The sequence below is a fragment of the Rhodnius prolixus genome, unplaced genomic scaffold, assembly GCF_049639745.1.
Source record: "Rhodnius prolixus isolate KJV_2025 unplaced genomic scaffold, Rpr scaffold_8, whole genome shotgun sequence".
Lineage (NCBI taxonomy): Eukaryota > Metazoa > Arthropoda > Insecta > Hemiptera > Reduviidae > Rhodnius > Rhodnius prolixus.
The window spans coordinates 15,448,484-15,469,303 of record NW_027411593.1 but is presented as its reverse complement, the minus strand read 5'-3'; the positions used below and the strand labels follow the sequence as shown (position 1 = coordinate 15,469,303).

General features: G+C 31.7%; 1 protein-coding gene and 1 pseudogene across 1 annotated transcript; both read left to right on the top strand.

The window, feature by feature from the left end:
- Positions 1-1,349: 1,349 nt before the first annotated feature.
- Positions 1,350-14,570, top strand: vap (RAS p21 protein activator vap). The gene is made up of 18 exons (XM_074121844.1): positions 1,350-1,668; positions 3,371-3,520; positions 3,865-4,071; positions 5,393-5,595; positions 5,712-5,932; positions 6,039-6,150; positions 7,933-8,054; positions 8,127-8,288; positions 9,712-9,824; positions 9,899-10,018; positions 10,092-10,212; positions 10,288-10,508; positions 10,584-10,788; positions 11,468-11,583; positions 11,842-11,996; positions 12,075-12,241; positions 12,854-12,979; positions 13,066-14,570. Exons 1-18 carry the CDS (start codon positions 1,472-1,474, stop codon positions 13,141-13,143), a joined length of 2,796 nt encoding a protein of 931 aa, XP_073977945.1. The 5' UTR covers positions 1,350-1,471; the 3' UTR covers positions 13,144-14,570.
- On the top strand, positions 6,751-7,508 carry LOC141451506 (uncharacterized; annotated as a pseudogene).
- Positions 14,571-20,820: the final 6,250 nt, after the last annotated feature.

The following is a 20,820-nucleotide window of genomic DNA, read 5'->3' as shown; positions in this document are numbered from 1 at the left end:
GCAGGCCAGATCACAATCATTTTACCTGAATTACAAACCTCACGCTCCAGATGCTTGTCAACTGTGTGCCCTTTGCAACTTAAAAGAAACCGAAAATGTTTTGCACTTTATCGGAGTATGCCCTTTACAGGCGGCAATATCTAGGGAAAAATGTGCTCTCAGTAGATGAAATCTACAGCAAACATCTTGATGGTAAGGACTGGTCTATTCTCTGTAAATATCTAAAAGATGCCCTACATTATAGGAAATTGTTGTCAGACTTTACATAATTAACTTCCGTTTTCAACTCCTGAAGGACCAAAAAAGTTGCATATTTGAAAATAAATACTATTAAGCAGCAATTTTTTAGGTACTGAACAGTTTCTGCATTAAATATTTCTTTTAATTTCAGCTTCTAGCTGAATCAATTCCGGATATCTTCTTCTCTTAATCCGTAACCGTCGAGGCTTTCTCGAGTGACATCTATCCACTTTTCCTTGGGTCTACCCTTTCTTTTTCTTCCTTCGGCTTTCCAATCTAGAATTCTTTTAGCCATTCTTCCATGTTCCATTTTTTTACTTATGGCCGTCAATGTTTCCTTCCCTCCACTTTCTGTAGCACAATTTTTGAAACGTCCATCTTCTTTCTTCATTTCTTACTTTTTTAAGAGATTACTTCACCCTTGATATTCGTGCTTAGTGAGTTTCTTTCTTTAAGTCTCATTCAAGATCCAAGTCTCAGCGGCGTGTAAAAGTATACTTTGTACCATGCTACTGTACATTGTCTTTTTGGTACTATTTAATATATCGCCGCTCCAAATTGCGGCGTTCAGTACACCAATAGCTCTTTTTGATCTTTCTTTACAATTCATCTTTTTTGATTGAAGCATTATCACTGATGTCAGAGCCCAAGCATTTGAAATTCTTCACCCTTGGATTTACATGTCTTCTATAGTAAACTCTTCTCCGCATTTAATCGACTTAACCTCAGTTTTTGCTAAATTGATTTCTATACCCCATTTTTATTTGCCTCTATTACATGGCGCATCATATATTCCAGGTCCTCTTTATCTTGGGCTATTATTAACTGGTTATCCGCAAGCTGTGGAGATGCAGGTTATTTTTAATTGTAATGACCTGTTCTATCTGAAAGCTTCATTCAGAATAGCTACTGTTTTAAATTGAGGGGGCGCGCATTCAATATAATATGATTAAACTTTAATCGAAATCACTAAATTTACTCTCAGTAAAAATAGTTCTTCACGAATAGTTTTCTTTAAAAATTATAATTCGTACCCGAAATGAATAGTTTGTATTTTAATCAAATGGTTACACTGTTTCTGATCTGAATGCCATCTAGTAGAAGTTTGTAGAAAGTAATCATTCATTTTGATGTTGTGTGAACTGTGCAGAGGACGTAGCACAGTTAATTTGTTTGTCATTAATTGTTCAATCACATACTAACTATGGGTATGTGATAATTGGTTTCAGCTATGAATATGGCTGAGTTTATTAGAGGTGGATGTGGAGCTGGGATAATTATGCCAAAAGAAAAACTTCACGGATCTCCAAGCACGGGCAGTGAGGAAGGGCACGATGGTGGTATTGCAGACGATTTTGACCCTTTTATGGCCGACCAGGAAGAAATAGGAGGAAATGAAACAATTCCAAACGCTCCCCCAGAATCTCAGTAAGAAAATTAAAAAATAAGAAAGTTCTACAAACAAAAAAGTGGCTAAGAAGTTATGATACTTTTAAACTTGAAAAATCTGTAGCTTAAGCTTTTTCCATAAATAATTTTCACTATATTGCACAAACTTATGAATTTACCATTTTCCACCTTATATATCAGTTTCCAATTAGAAAGAATGCTAACTAATGTTTTAACATGAATATTAACAGTTTTCTGAAAACAGCGCATTAACTTCCAATACCACTTTCTCTTCTTTGCCATTTCTTGTTTTTGTTTTTTGCAGTTATAATTTGCTGTGACTAAGAAAATATGCCTATGTATTTTTAAAAAAGAGAAGTATCTGTGAATTGAACATAAGTTCAAAATTATGATGTCTTTGGCAGAGTTGACATTTTTCATTTGGGTGAATTAGAGCTCTTGTTTATGCTTCATTTATTCGTATAAAGAAACTGTCGGTTGTACTGAATATGTGTTACATTTATTGTAAAAAGTACTCATTAATTTTTGTTAGCATAAAGTTGATTCAGTTATTTATGAAAATAAAGGTGGAATAGTCTTATTTACTTTCGGTCTTGTTTACTTCATGAAGTGAAGCATTTTAGTTTTTCTATTCTCAAGGAAATAATTGAGATGAAGTAAAATATTACTACTTTTTATTAATTGCTAAAATATAACCCATTATAACAAAATGTTAACAAGAAATCATTCTAAAAGTTGTTGGTTCCATGATTAATGTTACTTATATTTAGAAAAAAAAGTAGTAATTTGAAGAAGTTATTGTCAGCTAAGTCTGCTTTGGGTGTAATGAAAATTGAAGGACATTGGATTCTTTCTGTTTTCTTTAGATGTGAGGAACATATGTGGCCGAGCCGATGTTGCCCTTAATTTTTTGATGGATTAAGCTGAATAACGTTCGGCTTTTTTAAAAAAACTTACTTTTTAGTTCAGTTGTAGTTAATGTATTTGATGAAAAGTCATTCGGACTTATATTCATGATTAGATTGTCATTCTTAGTTGTGTAACTATGTTGAATTCCTTAATTCGGAGTTAAATATGTATCAGATAAAGCCGTGAAAAACAGGACTTTTTTTTTCAAAAAAAGAAGTTTATGAAACTTTTTTTCTGCAGAACGTAATAATTGAGTAGCAAAAGTTTATTTTTAATTTATATGAGAATACTTTAATCAGTTTGTGGTTGGAGTACACAAAGAATAATTTTCCTTAACGTTACGGATCCCTTTGGTCCTTCTTCAAGTACTGGTGACATACATACCTAATTGCAACTTAGAACCATACCAGTTGTGAATGTATTCTGATGGATAAGTAAATATTTGTGTTTGAGTATAAAATAAAATTTAATAAATATAAAAGGAAAATGTATTATAGGTGTTTCAAAATTGTTTGAGTATTTTTTTTTTTCAAGAGGAAATGAATATAATTAAATTAGATAATATTCATTGAACTCCTATGTCCTTCTAGTAGTAAAACATTTTACTCGTAGCTTCCTAAGTACTGATTTAAGTTTATTTCTGAAATTTCAGTACAATAAAATTGCTCAGTATTTAGTTGAACTTCACATTACAAATGATAGTATAGATTAGTGCAATGATAAATATAATGTAGACACCACATTCAAGTTTATTTCTTCCTATCCTTTTATTACTAAAAAATATATATATATATTTTAAATATGTTTGTAGATGGTACCACGGAAGGTTGGATCGCTACAGTGCACAAGAAAGATTGTGGCAAGCATCGAAGATGGGTAGTTATCTGGTTAGAGAGAGTGATCGTAAACCAGGATCCTATGTTTTATGCTATCTGGGAAAAACTGGCATTAATCATTTCAGGTTAGGAGCAATTTTATTTTTTCTTAGTTGAATTTCTTATCAACATTGGGTCGTTTCTTCTCTTCTAGCAGGGTCTCAAGTTATTTAAAGGAATTATTCCTCTGATTAATTTTATTAAGTAAACATTTGATTACGATCGAACTTTTATTTAGTATTAAAGGAGCTTTTTAAATGCCTACACTTGTTAAATTTAAAAATATTAATTGAATTATATTATTTATTGATAAAAATTCAGTAGAAAGAAGCCTATTATATTCTCGAGGGATTATAACAGGTTTCTTTCTATTTTCAACGTTATTGATTAGTCTACTACCCAACAAAGAAATTTATTTATAATGTGACAGAATTACGGCTGTGTGTGGAGATTTTTATATTGGTGGCAGGCAGTTCTACTCATTGTCTGACTTAATTAGTTACTACACCAATTGCTCTGATTTATTAAAAAGAGAACGCCTAGTACATCCTGTACCTCCTCCAGAGCCAGTAAATGATAAAAAAAGAATTGTTGCTATTTTACCATATACTAAAATGCCAGATACCGATGAATTGAGGTAAGTCATTTAGTTTGTTATTCATATTTTTGTTTTTATTTTTCTCCTTACCGGCCTTTTGTACTAATGAAAACTAGCATTAGAAATATTCGTATGACATTTATGGAGGGTTAAATACGAAAAAATGACAGTAAATTAGTGAAAGATAGCGTTTACTGTGTGTGGTGTGTGGATTGGGCGGCGTGTGACTGTAATATTGTTAGTCCTAATGTAGTCTCACAAATCCAGGTTGATATGGGTGCCTTTGTGATGCCTGAATATGGGATGTAATTCTGTTCATAGTTTGAAATTGTTCGTATAATTATTTATTAGTTTTTTTTAAATTTATATTTTGAAAGGAGAATTTGAAAAGCCTCAAAGCTTGTTAGAATAATTCTATATTACTTAAATAATTAATGAACATGATGGCCTGTCTCTGGACTGGGGTTTTCCCTCCCTATTGTACGACTTTGCGTACCCGTAGAGCCGCTGCAATTGTAGCTGTTGCAATGCTTTAGAAAAAAAGTGCGGTCCAATAATATTGCAACAGGGTCTTCTCAGTGGCTCATACTTTGGCCAGTCATTAAGGTGACCAAACAGAAATAGATCGCTCTTAATGTATCGACCATTTAAATTTTCTGTTCAATTGCTCGCTAAAATGTTTTACAGAGCTGGTCAGGTTTATAATCTCATTCGCGTGCTTTTTTTTTTTTTTTAAGTTTTATTTTTGTCTAATTTTGGATTTTCAACCATCTTCCGGCATTGGTTGTACAGGTTTGTCTAGAAAAATTTGACTTTCCTGAAAAGCTTGTATCCTATGAGAAAGCCCAACACTTTAATTTAGTGTCGGTGAGACAGATGCTCTAAACGTCTGAAATGCGAATCATTTTTCTAACAATTGTTGACTTATTTTGAAATAGATTTGTACTTGAATTTCGCCATATTTAAGTTGTTTCGATATGTAAGAGCTAAATATGCTCTGGGATTTTCGTCTTATTTCTTTATAAAACGCGAATTAAAGAATATTCCTACTTTCCCAGGATCTAGCTAGTGTCTCGAGTTGAAGATTTGAAATCTGGTTACTTTGCTCATTACTCTTAACTATGAGTTCTCAGCTCCACCGTTAATTAAAAGTTTACATACATTGTTTTGGTAGCAATTGTCGCCAAATAATCGAAAGTCCATCACAAGTCTCATTTAAACTCTGTAATAAACAAGGTTAAAAAGCCATAAGAGCATTGCTAAAACTCTTAATAGTTCTTTTTTGTGAAAGAATTTTTCTAAAATTTGGTGCCCTAATTTTACCATAAATTTATTTTTGTTTATTTATTTTTTGCTACAGCTTTCAAAAAGGCGATATATTTTTCGTTCACAATGATATGGGAGATGGTTGGCTTTGGGTAACAGCACATAGAACTGGTGAACAAGGAATGATTTTTCGTGATTTAGTTGAAGATCTGGATGAAAATATTGATCCAAATACAGTTTTTAATTGGTTTCATCCCAATGTTACTAAAAGTGAAGCTGTTGATATGCTTGTAAAATGTAAGATTTTATCATTTTTTTTAAATTTAAATTTAATTATTACTGAAAATTTAAAAAAAAAATGTAATTATCTTTCTTTTAAATTTTGTATTTAAAGTCGAAAATTGAATTATTAGGTGGCCCAGGTAGTTTTCTAGTTAGACCTAGTGACAATTCCCCTGGTGATTACTCATTATTTTTTCATATAAATAATCAAATACAAAGGTTTCGAATTGAAAAGAAAGGTGTGAGGTATTTGATGGGTGGTCGAACATTTGAATGCTTAGATGCTGTTATTAATCGTTATCGAAAAGAACAAATTGTCGAAGGACATACTCTAATACAACCAGTGTGCAGAGTGAGTTAAATTTTGTGTAATTTTTAAAATTGTCTTGATGCATCAATTTTATTAAAATTGTAATTGTAAAATTTGATAATTTACGTTTATTTGGTTTATTTTTAAGGCTATGTCTGATACGGATGGTCCAGTTAAGTCAAAGGAAGTTCAGCACGCTGAGAAAATTTATGCAACTTTAAGAGAATGTCGTGAACAAGTTGGACTGAAAAAAATTAAAGGTATGTAACAAAGTCTAGTTTTAAGTGATATACTGTACCATTGTTATGCTCCCCGATGGGGAAGGTAAAGCAGTGCCACTAGCTCAGTGAAGAAGGGGTGGGGAAGGGCGGTTTATAGTTGCCTTGAGCGCCACGCTGTTGTTTCGAGTGAAATAAGTACCGGTTTCAAGGGGATAAATGAAAATAAATAAAATAAAATAAAATAATAAATGATTAAACAAAAGGTGTAGGGAGAGAGGATGTTTATGGGCTGGTAAGAGTAGGTTCTTGGGGGTACAGCAGCACCCGGAATAGTAGGTTGGCTGGAGTAAAAGAGAGAACTGTAACTATAAGGAAGCAGGAATTTAATTTAATTTAGATTTACGGAGCATTCAATCATCGTGTAATGCACCAGCTACAGCAGGTCGTACTCACTTCAATATCAGAATAGGCTATTTTATGATCTATAACAGAAAATATAATGCTTGGTTAGAAATTATTGAACATGAATATTATATTAATTATACAAACAGAACTTGGAATTAAATTAATGGGCCCAGCTGACCAAAGAATATTTTCAACACATTGTACATTTAATAAGAAAAATAAATAAATTTAAATAATAATAATAATAATAATAATAAAAAACTTCAGTTCAGAATTATAACGGATTCAAACTTTGTCAAATTGTCCAATCTCCATTACCTTTGCTACCACCAGCGCTGGGGTTCACTCACCGCTCCTTTTAAATTCAACTTGAATTGGGCAGACACCTGGTTCTCTACTCTTGCCTGTACGCCTTTAGAGTTTTCGTTCTGTCGGTACACGATAAATCCTCCTGCAAGCGAGTTTTCGTTTACTTTTCTTCACCAGCTATCCAAAGGCTCAATTTACTTCGCCAGCGTCAGAACCAACTCTGTTCGGTTCGCAACTTTTTTTTTTCATCTGCTCCCACTGCCTTCTGTACTCCTGGATTTTCTCTCTTCTTTTGTTTCCGCTCACTTTTGGTCTTCTAATCCTTTCTTTTCCCAACCATTACTAAGCCTATTTTTTTTTTTAATTACACAAAATCAAATTCACTTCATTAAGAGGTGCATTACAAATGACTGACCCCCTCTCAACAAAAAAAAAAATATTATTTATTTATATATTTTGGTTTTTGTCTGTATAAATAATCACTGCCTCTCTCTCTTCCACCAGACTGACGGACCTAGCTATTATTTTCTTTTTAACCCCTAAAACCATTGGGGGTTAGGGACGAAGATATTTTTTCGGAATCTTGGTGTCCCTTAAGAGATGTGTTTTTGTGATAAGGACATTTCATGCTCCTTGGTGTAGTGTGCAAGTAGATGCAACTGAGAAGCATGTGCGGTATGATGTCTGGGTGTACCCTTTTAGTCGCTTCATACGACAAGAAAAGTATACTGTGGATGTATCCTACTTTTCAGAGAGGTGTAACAAAATGTAGGAGCAATAAATACAAAAATATTTACCCAATTGTTCTAAACTTGACTGCTCGAAGAGTTTTAATAATTTCTTATTTATTCGTCGGTGCTTTAGAAAACTGTAGAAGAAGCCTCCGTGTTTTTTATTTTTTCGGTATATACGAAAACAATTTTTTAGAAATAAAACCAAGATGACCATATTACAAAACAGTGGTGACTAGCCTCCCACCCTCCCATGATTTCTGATGAGTGTCTGAAATTGATTTCATTGCGTTATATTTTACATTACAAAGATAGAAATGGATAGCTTTCAAATCTTAGTTAACTTGACTTGTATTTTTTCAACTGTGATATTTAGGTATGAAGATGCAAGGCTATTTGTGTAAAAAAAGTGAAAAAAATAAGAAATGGAAATCCATGTACTTCGTATTGATTGAGGATGGAACAGATACACATTTATGTTTCTATGATAATCCCAAGGTATTTTAACAGTTTAAGAATCAATTATGTTCTTAAAATTGATAACTTAACAAAAATTTTTTTTCTTGGCAGCGAACAAAACCTAAAGGATTGATAGATCTCAGCTGTGCTTATTTATATCAAGTTCATGACAGCGTTTTTGAGCGACCTAATTGCTTTCAATTGGTGGAACGTGCACTTCCTTGTCTTGCCACAACCACTTATCTATCCGCCAATTCCGCAGATTCTGCTCAGGTAAAATTAGGAGAAGAATATTTACTTTAAAAATATAGCTGGTTATTAGAATAATAAAGTAATCGTTTTGACATAAATATTGAGTTGAAATGCCTGACCATTACATGACCTTCGTTGTTGTTATCCGAAATTTCTTCTTATTCCAACGTGGTGCGAGATGGCTTAAGATTCCTTTAAATAATACTCTACACAAACTGTCATTTCAACTGATCTTTTAAATGTCTAAGGTCTTGGGGAATGAATGCTTAGACGGGTTTTCATTCTCTTGCAAAGAATTTTCGTTTTTGACTTAAACGGCTACTATTGTCAACGGGTAAAATTTTTTTTTTTAATCTGCAATTGGAACAGATAGAAAAGTTGAATTATCAAGGGTTTTTGAAAAAAGATACCAATTGTTCTGTATGTTGTTGGACAATGACTCGTTATATCCCCTTGAAACTCAAGGCTGAAAGCCCTTGTACCTCCCTTCTAGTAATTCCATGATCTTTTTCTTTTTAAGAGAATGTAAAGCAAATTATGAACAAGTTGTCATCATTTAATAGGTTGAAGTATCTAACAATTTTAGATCAGTAATATTGCATAAACTGAAACTTACTTTCTCTTTTTAACGAATTCAGTTTTCTACTACCTCCAGATGTTTTTGAAGGGCACTGATAATAACCAATACGTCAAGCGAAATAAAATATGAGAAAATAATGATAGAATTAGAAAAAATAAGTGAAAGGTATTGAAGCAACATTATTAATACGCTTTGACCCAGCCCATAACAGATTATCATTAGACGGGGCGTGATTACACTAGAGGTGGGCGTGATTACACTAGAAGTGGGCGTGACACACTAGTGGTGAGCATGACCCGCCCACAGTCTGCAACTGTACTGCATTCTGATTGGCCACTACTTTGAAATTAATATTTTCAATGAAATAATTAATTTAAATTTTTTTTTCCAACATTTCTCCCATAGGTATTTAATAAACTTTCGATTTAAGCAAGAAAAAAATTTCACTATAAAAATACGATAAATAATATTTCTTTTGGAATAATACTTCATGTTTTATTCAATTATCGTTAACAGAAACAAAAGTTGAGAATTGGTATTGTTTTATCGTGAAATAGGTAATAGAGAAATGGGCTAGTACGCCACCATTAAATAGGCTGTAAGCTTGCTTTATGCTCCATCCGATGGAGAACTCTAGTGGCAATTTCTGAAAACAAATGCAGTTTCTACATTCACATTTAACCATGGTGGCTCACTAGATTTACACAGGACTATCTTAAACTCACATTTTAAATCATATAAGACTTCCTATCAAAATTCTCAAAAACAAAAATCTCTTTTTCAATACAAAATTTTATGTATTGAGTGAATTAGAAAGTGATTTTGGCCAACAAATTAGAGAAATAAAGGAACTTCTGTATATAGGATTGGATTGCTGCCATTAAGCCCCTATGTGTCACACAGATGACTAGATCTCCAAAGGTACAAAGACTTAGAGAATTAAGATGTCTTCAATTGCACATACTTGATGCTCACAGGTAAAAATAAGAAAAAATAAAATCATCAATGTTTTTATTGCTTAATCCTTTCATTATGTATATTCGTTTTTTAGGCTACCCTTTAAGCTCGTACCAAACCCGTTTTGTATCATTTCTTTAAATCAGGTCAAAGTAGCCCGAACGAAAGTAAAAAGTGGATCTGATCCTGTTTGGGATGAGGAATTTACGTTAGAGTAAGTCCAGCAATCAATAAATGAAGAATTTTGAACTCCTTAAATTTAATAAACAAATGACATTTATTTTCAGTGATGTCCCGCCAGATGTCTTGTCCTTTACCATTACGCTTTATAATAAAGGAAAACGTTCTAAAGACACCGAAGTGGCTGAAGTAACTGTAGAATTGTCTAGTCTTACTAATGGGGATGAAGTAAGTAATTGCTCTTGAGAACTGTCGGCATTGGGAGTTGAACATAAACATTAAAAATTTTGATTATTTAAACAGATTGAAGATTGGTATCAATTATCTGGTATAACCCCAATTGGTGAATGGGGCTCATTAAGATTGCGAACTAGATATCTTCACGATTTAATAATGCCCCAAGAAGAATATTCACCTATGCAACAGTTAATATTGGATCCTTCTTTAGAAGTTGTGAGAGCACTATCAGATATTTGCCATTTGGATAGAATGCCTTTGGCAACGTCTCTTTTACGGATATTTAGGTACGCAATATTTAGAATATTATTTCAAAATGCCATAATCTCTTTTATGTTAAAATATGCTCTTTGGTTTTGTAGACACGAAAAGAAGGAAGCTGATTTATTGAAATCATTAAATGATGCTGAAATTGAAAAAGAAGAGGAAACCTCTACATTATTCCGTGCGGCCTCATTAACAACTACCTTAATGGATTTATACATGAAGTCTGTATGTCATGGGTTTCTGCAATCAGCTGTACAAGATATTGTATATAAACTTATTGAAGCAAAACAATCTTGCGAGGTTAATAATTTTATTTATCTTGAGCTGTAATTCCAGACGTTGACTGATATTTTTACTGCCCCTTAATGTAGATTTTATTAAAGTAATTACAGAAATATTAAATTGAAACTTTCTTGAACCTATACCGTCCGTCACATTCGGTCTCGTTTAGGGTTTGTAAGGATTTAAAACCAAATTGGATTTGCTTTCTCTGTGATTTAGTTGAATAAATATTAAATACAATATATTGTGCGTTATGTGTTTCCTTGATAACATTCCAGCTTTTCTATTAGTGGGATTCGTAGCCATTGGTGTTTTGTGAGACTGGGTTACTAGTCCATCTGGAGGACCAGGTCATTTGATATCAGTCCCCTCGTTTAATCCAGCCGGCTTCACCACGCCTGGCCTGCCTGTGGTTATATTTGGAGTTTTTCTTCTCCTTAGACAGATAGCCTTCACCAAGATTGTGAGATCGGCCCTCCCAGGATGCAGTTTAACGTCTTGCCCAGGACGTATTTCTTATCATCGAAGAAAATAAATAAATAATTATTATAAATGCTATTCGTAAGAATAATTAAAAAAAAAGCAATAAGTGTAAGGAAACTCAAAATACCTGCTGTAATTTTAAAACTATTATTATTATTATTATTTTTGTACATTGAGCTTTGAATACTGGCTAATTAATAACTTTTTGTTTCAGCTGAATCCTAATAAAATGGAAACTCCTGACGATGCTTGTGCCAATGCTGAATTCCTTTTACAAGTGCTTGACGAAGTTACTTTATCTATTTTTATGTCTGCTGAGGCTTGCCCTAAGTATGTTCCACGATATTTTTTTTTAGAAATTGTAAATGAGAAGAGGGTTAATATTGAATGTTAACGAGCTTAATAATAATGATTCATCCAAATACGAGTAATAAGGAATTTTTGATGAAATCTCTCGAATTAATTGCAACTCTTCCTTTCACTCCTAGCTCAAATCAGAAATGCTTCATTAGCCACTGCTAAGTACCCCCGCTGTTGTATGTTTCTAAAAGTCGCCAAATTACACTTCATTTTTATTTTTCATTTCAGAACTTTAAGATATATATGTGGTTGTCTTCAAAAATCTGTAATGGGCAAATGGCCTCATGAAAGATTTGTTAGAACTAGAGTTGTTAGTGGCTTTATATTTTTAAGACTTTTGTGTCCAGCCATACTTAATCCAAGACAATTCAATCTGATATCTGGTACGTTTTTTGTTGTGTAATTTTTTTTTATTTTGACAAATTCTTGATAAAAACACAAAAATACTTTTTTTTTTATAGAACCAGCTCCTCCAATGGCTTCTCGCTCTTTAATTATGGTCGCCAAATGTCTTCAAAATTTAGCTAATTTAGTTGAATTTGGTGGAAAAGAACCATACATGGAAGTGGTGAACCCTTTTATATTAAAAAATAAAGAAAGGATGGTTGTCTACTTAGACCAGTTGTCAGTAAGTTGATCATAATTAAAAACTGAATATAGGACGAATACAAAAATCTGCAACTTATTTTTTGGAAAGTGAAACAGATCTAATGAATCATTCAATAAATTAAACTCGCAATAAAGCGGGAAGCAGCTTGTTGAAAACTGATCGGTTAACCTCTTAATCCAATCTAATCTAGAGAGGGAACCACATATATAATACAATAGAACTGCATATAGGCCACTCAAGGAAATCAGGGAAAAAATTGTGAATTAGCAATCTAGCACAATGTATTTATTCTCCAAGAATTATTGAGGTCTTGGCAATGTAGTACTGAATGAAAGACTTGAATATATTTTGATAAAGTTGTACTAAATAAACTTCCACTGTTGACTTTATGCAACCAAGGTTCATCTTCAGTTTGCATTAAAGAAAATTAATTTTCTAACTAAGCTGTAGTATGAGAACTTGTCAGTTGTATATGGGTTGATTAAAACCAAAACATTGAATTAAAATATGTCCAATTTAAAATTAAAAAGATCATTTGGCTTAAAAACAACTTCAGCCCATTTCTATCATTTTTATACAATTGGCCATTATTTGTTGACTGTTAAGAAGTTTATACCTTACATTTTGTAGAACATACCTGAAAAACCTGAGAGTGAAGGTGAAAGAGGCAAAGGAGATCCAGCTCGCGATCTAGGTACGTTACATCATATATGTGTGTCACACCTTAAAGAACTTCAGGCACTCAGTAAATCACAAGTAAGTATTGTGTGTAAATAATTACTTCTGTGAGAACTGTAAGCTCTTCCAGTTTAATGTTAATTAACTTTTTATTTTTTTTTCAGGCGACTTTAAAGAAATTGGTAACTGTAACAGAAATGTTAAGTAAACATAAGCAGAAATATTTGGAAATGATAAGGTAGTTTGTAATTGCTAAGCAAGTTTAAGAAATTAGTTCAGATTTTTTTTATTGTAATTTACGAGATCTTTATTTTTGACAAAATATTTCAGTAATTATCATAAATGAAAATAAAATAGATGGCATTAAGTTTTATTGCAGTAAATATACGTCATTTAATGATCTTGAATGTAATTTTATATTGTATTGGACTTATAAGATTCTTCAGTTACTTTCTATTAACTCATGATGTGCTAAGTACGCTGAAAATGTGATTGTCTGAAGATTAGTACTTACATTAAAATCTTACGAGTTTGAAAAATGCCTGACAAATGATGGAGGTTTTCTGTGCGTTTTTTGGTATGTAGCTTCTTTAAAATATTCCAACTGGTGTGCTATTAATTTATTTCGTTGCAAAAGTAAGTATTAATTTTTTAACTATCATTTTACAAGAAATCTTAATAATACTTACTCATTAGTAATTGTAGCCAAAGACTTTCCACTTCAAATTTAAATAATGGACACGGAGGAAGTGTTGGTCTGAGAACGGTCACTTTTGAATGCTTGTGAATATAGGTGATCCGTCAATTTTTCTGGTGTTAATAGTATTTGTCTATCCTTTTCGACAATCTAACCTAACTTCTTCACGCTTCAAAAATCTTACAAGTTGAAGTGTGTTTTATCTCACAAAATTTACAAAAAATGTTCGCACAATTATGTCAAGGCGATTGTTTAGTGAGACCCAGTTTCTCACTAATAGCCTTGAACAGACTTCCAATCAGCATCTTAATCCGAGATCAACAAAAGGTTCAACAACAGAGTTCATGCCTGATAACTCGATTCACATGTGCCAAACAGCTGCGCTGGGTATGAAAGGGGAAAAAGCGCTGAATATGGTCTGCCCATCTACCTCCCTGCCATCTTTGATCCCCTTGACGTAAAAATGTTTTCAGGTGACCGGATTATAAAGAAAAATTACTATGCCTACCATGATTCTTGTCCTTTAAAGTTCGATTCTCTGTGATTGGTAGAGTCAAATAAGCATCTTCGATGTAGCCTTTGGCTAAAGTTTACTGAGTTTGTTAGGTGTGCATAAATACTTTGAAAATATTATTGTCTTTTCTCCGTTAATCCTATAGTTTGAGTTTTGAAAGAGATTTGATTAAGTCAATATTGCTAGGTTTTCTTTTACAAAGGCCTGGTAGAAAACGTGAGAAAATGCAGGTTTCTAAAATCATTTGAAAGGTACTTTACTAGAAATTTAGCATCAAATAATTAGCCATGTCATTTGAGTGTGATGAGTTAAAAAGCATTTAAAAATAGAATAATTAACTCTATAGCATTTTTCTTATTTAAAGTTATATGTTATATGGTGGGAAACAGATTTACAAACAGTTCATATAAATGTTAAGCATTTTAACTTTTTATACGTTACAAAGTGATGATCTTTAAGGACTTCATAAAATAATGGTTTTTTTTTAAACCAAGCATTTTCATGTTAGAAAAATATGAAACATTACCAGACTTTTAACATAGTATTTTTGTACTTGGAGCTACTGAAATTGTTAACATAATAGTGTTCTCTAATATGTGCCATTAGTTTTGTATAATGTACCTTGTAAAATTTATAATATTTGTAAATATTCAGTAAACATGAAACTGAATTAAGGGGAAAACAATTAATAATGATATGTAGAATATTTGTATCTCTTAAATTTTTTGTTGCTAAACGCAATACAACTTTAAAAGTTTGTCTTCAGACCATAACTAATTAATAAACATTCCTTTAATTTCACTAAAACATAATGTGGGCGTTTAATAAAGAATATATAAATATTGTTAATAAAATTATTTAAGAAAAAATCGTGTTAATTTAAAATGAGTTGTTATCATTATTTCGTTGTAATTTATACATTAAATTTTAAATAATATTGAGTTTTATATATATTATTTGTTAGCTGACGTAAAATAATTTTCATTTTTCAAATCATATTAGCCTGAAAGTGTTTTGTATATAACGATATTATTATTTTATTTTAATAATTTTAACTAAGAGAGTGCTTTAAGTACATTTTGTTTTAAAAACACATCTGCTTTATTTAAGTGCAATCATTCAATCATGATTAGTTGTTGCAGTTCACTAAAAAATATCAATCATTGGTGAAATGGTTCTCAAAATCTTTCAACTTTGCAATTTGTTTATGTGGGTAATGATATTTTCAGAATTTTAATGTTGAGAAATGCCATTACAAAGAAACGTAATTCTTGTTGATGTCAGGTATTCACTTCAACCTTCAAACATCAGCTTTATGTGCTAGAGCTTCTCCTTGCTACTCATAAATGTTAGGTATCCTCTACTTTTTCATTTTCTTTCTAAAATTCAGTAAAACAATTTCAGTCCTAATTGCCCATCCACTTTTAATAGATTTCCTTCCTTGAAAACACTTGTGATTGAATTTTTTACAAGACAGACGTAAAAATTTTTTGTCCAAGTACTAAATAATATTATCCTTTATTTTTAAAATAATTTCACTACTTAGGCTACTTCTGCCTCTCAGATTCATTCTCATATTTCTTCACAGAACATTTTTGGATATCATTCCTGAAGCTTTCTTATTCCACTTTTATTTCATTTCCTCTATCAATTAGGTCCGAACATTATCTATTACATACTTTCCCTGCAATTTTAACCGCTGATAATTCCAAGCCTATGTATGTATACTTCAAGAATTTCGAACCCAAATGTTTTTTTATTCGACGCACATTTGCTCTTCTTAGCAAAACATGTATCTTCACTTGAAATTTAAATTTAGACCTGAAAGGTAGAACTATTTGAGATAAGTTTCACATATAGATTGAAATCAATGTAAAGAAGTCGGTCGCAGATACTTTATACCTGAAATTCCAACGTTCCAATGTTGAACAAAAAGAAGTCGATCGCAGATACTTTATACCTGAAATTCCAACGTTCCAATGTTGAACAAATTTCGAGAACCATTCATTTTTTTATTTTATTTTGGTTCCTGAAATATTTACTCTTTAAATTCAGAAATAGCATTTATAAAACTTAATAAAAAAAAAGTCGACAAAGTAATTGCTTAATGCAAAAGTATAAGAGTATTTTTTCCGCTTTTATGTAAATATGTTTATATTGGTAATTGTTTTTAAATATTTAAATTTTGTAGCTAATTGTTTATAATTTCAAGAAATTCATTTTTCTTATTTGAAAAAAGAAATTATTTTTACTTTTTAAATTGTTTCCTTTCTTTTTCTTATTTATTTTTTAAAATAATAAAAATAAAAATTTCACAAATTTTGTGAATAATAATAAAGTAATTACTGCCAATAATACGCCTAATTGTATGTTTCTGGAGCTAGTCTAATTTAACATCTTCATGTGGTGAACTTTGAAGGGTTAGTTGGGATTTTATTAATTTAACTTTTAATAATAGAACTATCAAAATTATATTGGATAAAGCAGCATATTTTATTGCCCTAATGTCTGGAAAAAAATATGTTGCTACTTTTATATTCTAAAGGGACTCAACATTTTCATTCTGGTACATTTTTTAGTAAGATGGAAAAAATAGATGGTATTTTGTAGTTCTACAAAAGTTGTGAACTCTACAGTAAATAATTAGCTCAGATGTTTAATGAATATAAAAGATAAGTGTGAAATCAACACCAATTTTCTTGAAAATTTATAGAAAGTATAAAGAGTAAAGTAAAATAATAGAAGTAGAAAAATATTTATTTCATTTTCCGGATTATTTTGTAAATATAAATGTAGATAATTTCTTCTACCGCTCTCATTAATTAAAAAGAAGATAAGTTTTACAATATCAAACAACAATAAATATATTAAAATAAGGATTATGTATGCGTTATTAAAAAAAAAAATTATATTTTTTCTTATGATTATTCTGATGAAAAAAATTCAGTTTAAAAAGCCAAAATTATGTATAGATAGAATAATTAATGTATATTTATAATTTATATTAATAAAAATGGAATAGATCTGATTTTACTAAGAATAAATTTAATATCGTAAAAAATCATTGATTTTTAAGGTTGGTTCGCAAAACATTAAGCAACCATATTCATCATCAGCCATTGAATTCCTTCGGTTTTCCTTTAAAGATTTTTTTTTTTTTTATAAATTATATTAACTGAAAAAAAAGAAGATATGTTGCCACCTTTATATTCTAGAGGGACTCAACATTTATTTAAAAAAATTAATATACTTAGTGCAGAAGTAATGAAAAGTCAGTTCGCAAAATCCCAGTTTTCTGCATTTACACCCCTCTGTTCGGGGTAGGGTTTTATTAAAAACCAAAAAAATCCATATGATCTTGAAGCTCAATAAATGCGCAACTTTTTCTGAAATTATGTGATTCCTTGATTCATTAACCATTGAAAAAATGCAGTTGAAAATTTTAACAAAAATCATCGAGAACGACATTTTTAGACATTCAAGTAAAAATTTCATCGTTATAAGAATCGTTTTGAGGTTCTGTACCAAGCAGATTTATAGGAAATTTAATGCTCTTTCGTTTGGAGTAAGCAGATTTGTTGTAGGGTAAAGGATAGAAAAGTTACGGCCGTTTTTATGGTGGAAAACGCGAATATCGATGAAAAGTTAAAAATGCAACAAATATCTTGGACACTATTGAGAATCGGGCCAAAGTGAAGAGAATATTTTTTGTTGTATTTGAGCTGTTAAATCACCTCCCCAAGTTTCGACCACTCCTCCGTATACACCCTGTATATCATTACTCCACTTTTTCGTGAACTTGCGAGCTTTGAAAGTATTCCGACAGATAGTTAAAGATCCTTTCTATGGATAAAATCGTAATCTTCATAATGACTTCAATAACTCAAAACAAAATACTGCTCTATCTGCTTGTTCTTAAAGTTTTGTTTAGTTTCGGGTCTTTACCAACGAGTCTGAATCGTTAGTGGACTCAATGCTATCTTACGGACTGAAGTGGTTTCTTTTCTCAAAGCACCAATGCCTCTCACACATACGAGGGGCATGTATGTATGTATACATGTACGAGGGTCGTTTGAAAAGTCTGTGCAAAAATAAAAACTACTTAATTTTTGGGGGTAAACCTTTTTTATTTTTCAACATAGTCTCCTTTTAGGCTTATACACTTCGTCCAACGCTGCTCTAGTTTGTTGATCCCTTCCGAATAATAGGATTTTTCCAAGTCTGAAAAATAGCCATTCGTCTCTGCAATCACCTCCTCGTTTGAATAAAATCTTTTTCCTGCCAGCCATTTCTTCATATTGGGGAACAAATAGTAGTCCGAGGGAGCCAAGTCTGGAGAATAGGGGGGATGTGAAACGAGTTGGAACCCTATTTCCATTAATTTTGCGACCACAACTGCTGAGGTGTGAGCTGGTGCGTTGACGTGATGGAAAAGGACTTTTTTGTGGGCCAATCGTGGGCGTTTTTCTTGCAGCTCGGTTTTCAAACGGTCCAATAACGATGAATAATATGCACCTGTAATAGTTTTACCCTTTTCCAGATAGTCGATGAGGATTATTCCTTGCGAATCCCAAAAGACAGTTGCCATAATCTTTCCGGCCGAAGGAACGGTCTTCGCCTTTTTTGGCGCAGATTCCCCCTTGGTAACCCATTGTTTAGATTATTCTTTGGTCTCAGGAGTGTAGTGATGTATCCATGTTTCATCTACAGTGACGAAACGACGCTTAATGTCCTGCGGATTCTTCTGGAACAGCTGCAAACCGTCCTTGCAACACTTCACACGATTTCGTTTTTGGTCAAGCGTGAACAATCGCGGCACCCATCTTGCGGATAGCTTTGTCATGTCCAAATGTTGATGCAAAATATTATGTACCCGTTCATTCGAGATGCCCACAGCACTAGCAATCTCACGCACCTTCACTCTTCTGTCATCCATCACCATATCATGGATTTTATCAATGATTTCTGGAGTAGTAACCTCAACAGGTCGTCCAGAACGTTCAGCGTCACTTGTGCCCATATGGCCACTCCGAAAATTTTGAAACCACTTATAAACTGTTCTAATCGAAGGTGCAGAGCCACCATAATGTTTATCAAGCTTCTCTTTAGTCTCCTGAGGCGTTTTGCCTTTCATAAAGTAGTGTTTAATCAACACACGAAATTCTTTTTCGTCCATTTTTTGAAAATCACTCGACTTCCTCGATTGAAACGAATGCCAAACACAAAGAAATAGACCGATCTGGCTGAAACTTGGTGAGCGTTCTTCCAAGAGATGCTACTAACTAAACATAACCTCGATACGCGCCAGTGGTGTTATCTCTCTGACTTTGCACGGACTTTTCAAACAACCCTCGTATTATATTAAATAGTTACACATGGTTTGCAATAATTCATGAATAAATTTTTAAAAAAATACATAAGGTTAATCGTATATTTTATTCCTAACTCCTTGAAATGTGCTTTAAACTTGAAAAATAAAATTTGATTTGATTTACGAAAACCATATAAATAAGTTTAATGATTCATCACTACATGCGCCAACTGAACTTATGGGCAAGCTCAGAATGAATGATAAAACGTACCATGGATAGCCGCCATAGAGGACAGGTCCGTGGCAGAACGTCAAGTCCAAGCGGTCGACTACATAACTGATGGCGTGCAGGAGGAAGAGAACGTGGAAAATAGAAAATAGAGTACGAGGGACAAAGGTGAAGTATAGAGCCCACAGTTAAGAAGAATGGTGAAGATCAAAGGGAAAAATTAAATAATAAGTTTTAAAACTGAAAATACATTCCATCCAAATATCATTTTTTATACATTATCAAATAAGTTACATTTTGTTTTACTTTATTACTATTATTTTTTAAAATAAAATTTAAATAAGTTCTAACTAGGTATCTAACTTAAATTAATCTTATAAAATTGTTGTTTTTTGTTTTTTGAATTAGATTTTATTTTATATTTACACTTTATATATCACACAACTGCAGTTTTAAATTACAAGTTTACAAATATAATTTAAAAAAAAAAATGCTTATAAAGGGTAACAAAATAAATCTTTAAATCTGTTGGGAAGTAAAAAAAAAAAAAATTAAAATTTAATAAATTGTACTTCTTTGTAATTTGTAAAATTCATTATTTTGTGAGGATTTTTTTTTATAAAGAGCACAATTCATTTAATAGTAAAAAAAATAATTAATAAGTCAATTTAAAGAAAAAATGAAAATTCTTTAAATATATTTAATAAATAAATGTACGCATGTGTATCGTAAATATATTTTGTAGGTGTATTATTTATATATTTTCTGAAACTTAATTTTTAAACAATATTTCTCTTCTTGGAATACATTCAAAGTGATTTATATTGAATACACATTGAATACAATATTTACATCACTTAAACATTAATAATATTTTTTTTTTTCATTACAAAAAAATTGTCTTTTAAAAACTTAAGAAGGTTTCGCGACTATATTATTTTACTTGATTGCATTTATCAGAATCTTTTAACGTACAATGCAAAGATTTAAGCTCATACCATTCTAACATTTTGAATTTTATGATAGAAATTGTGTATTGGCTTCGTGTTTACCAAGCTTGTCGTCGATTTCACTGCTTTTTAAAAATATACTGAAGACTGGCGAAGAAATCAAGTGGACAATGAATAATACTTTCTTTTTTTTTGTGGCAAAATTCACTGTTTGTGTG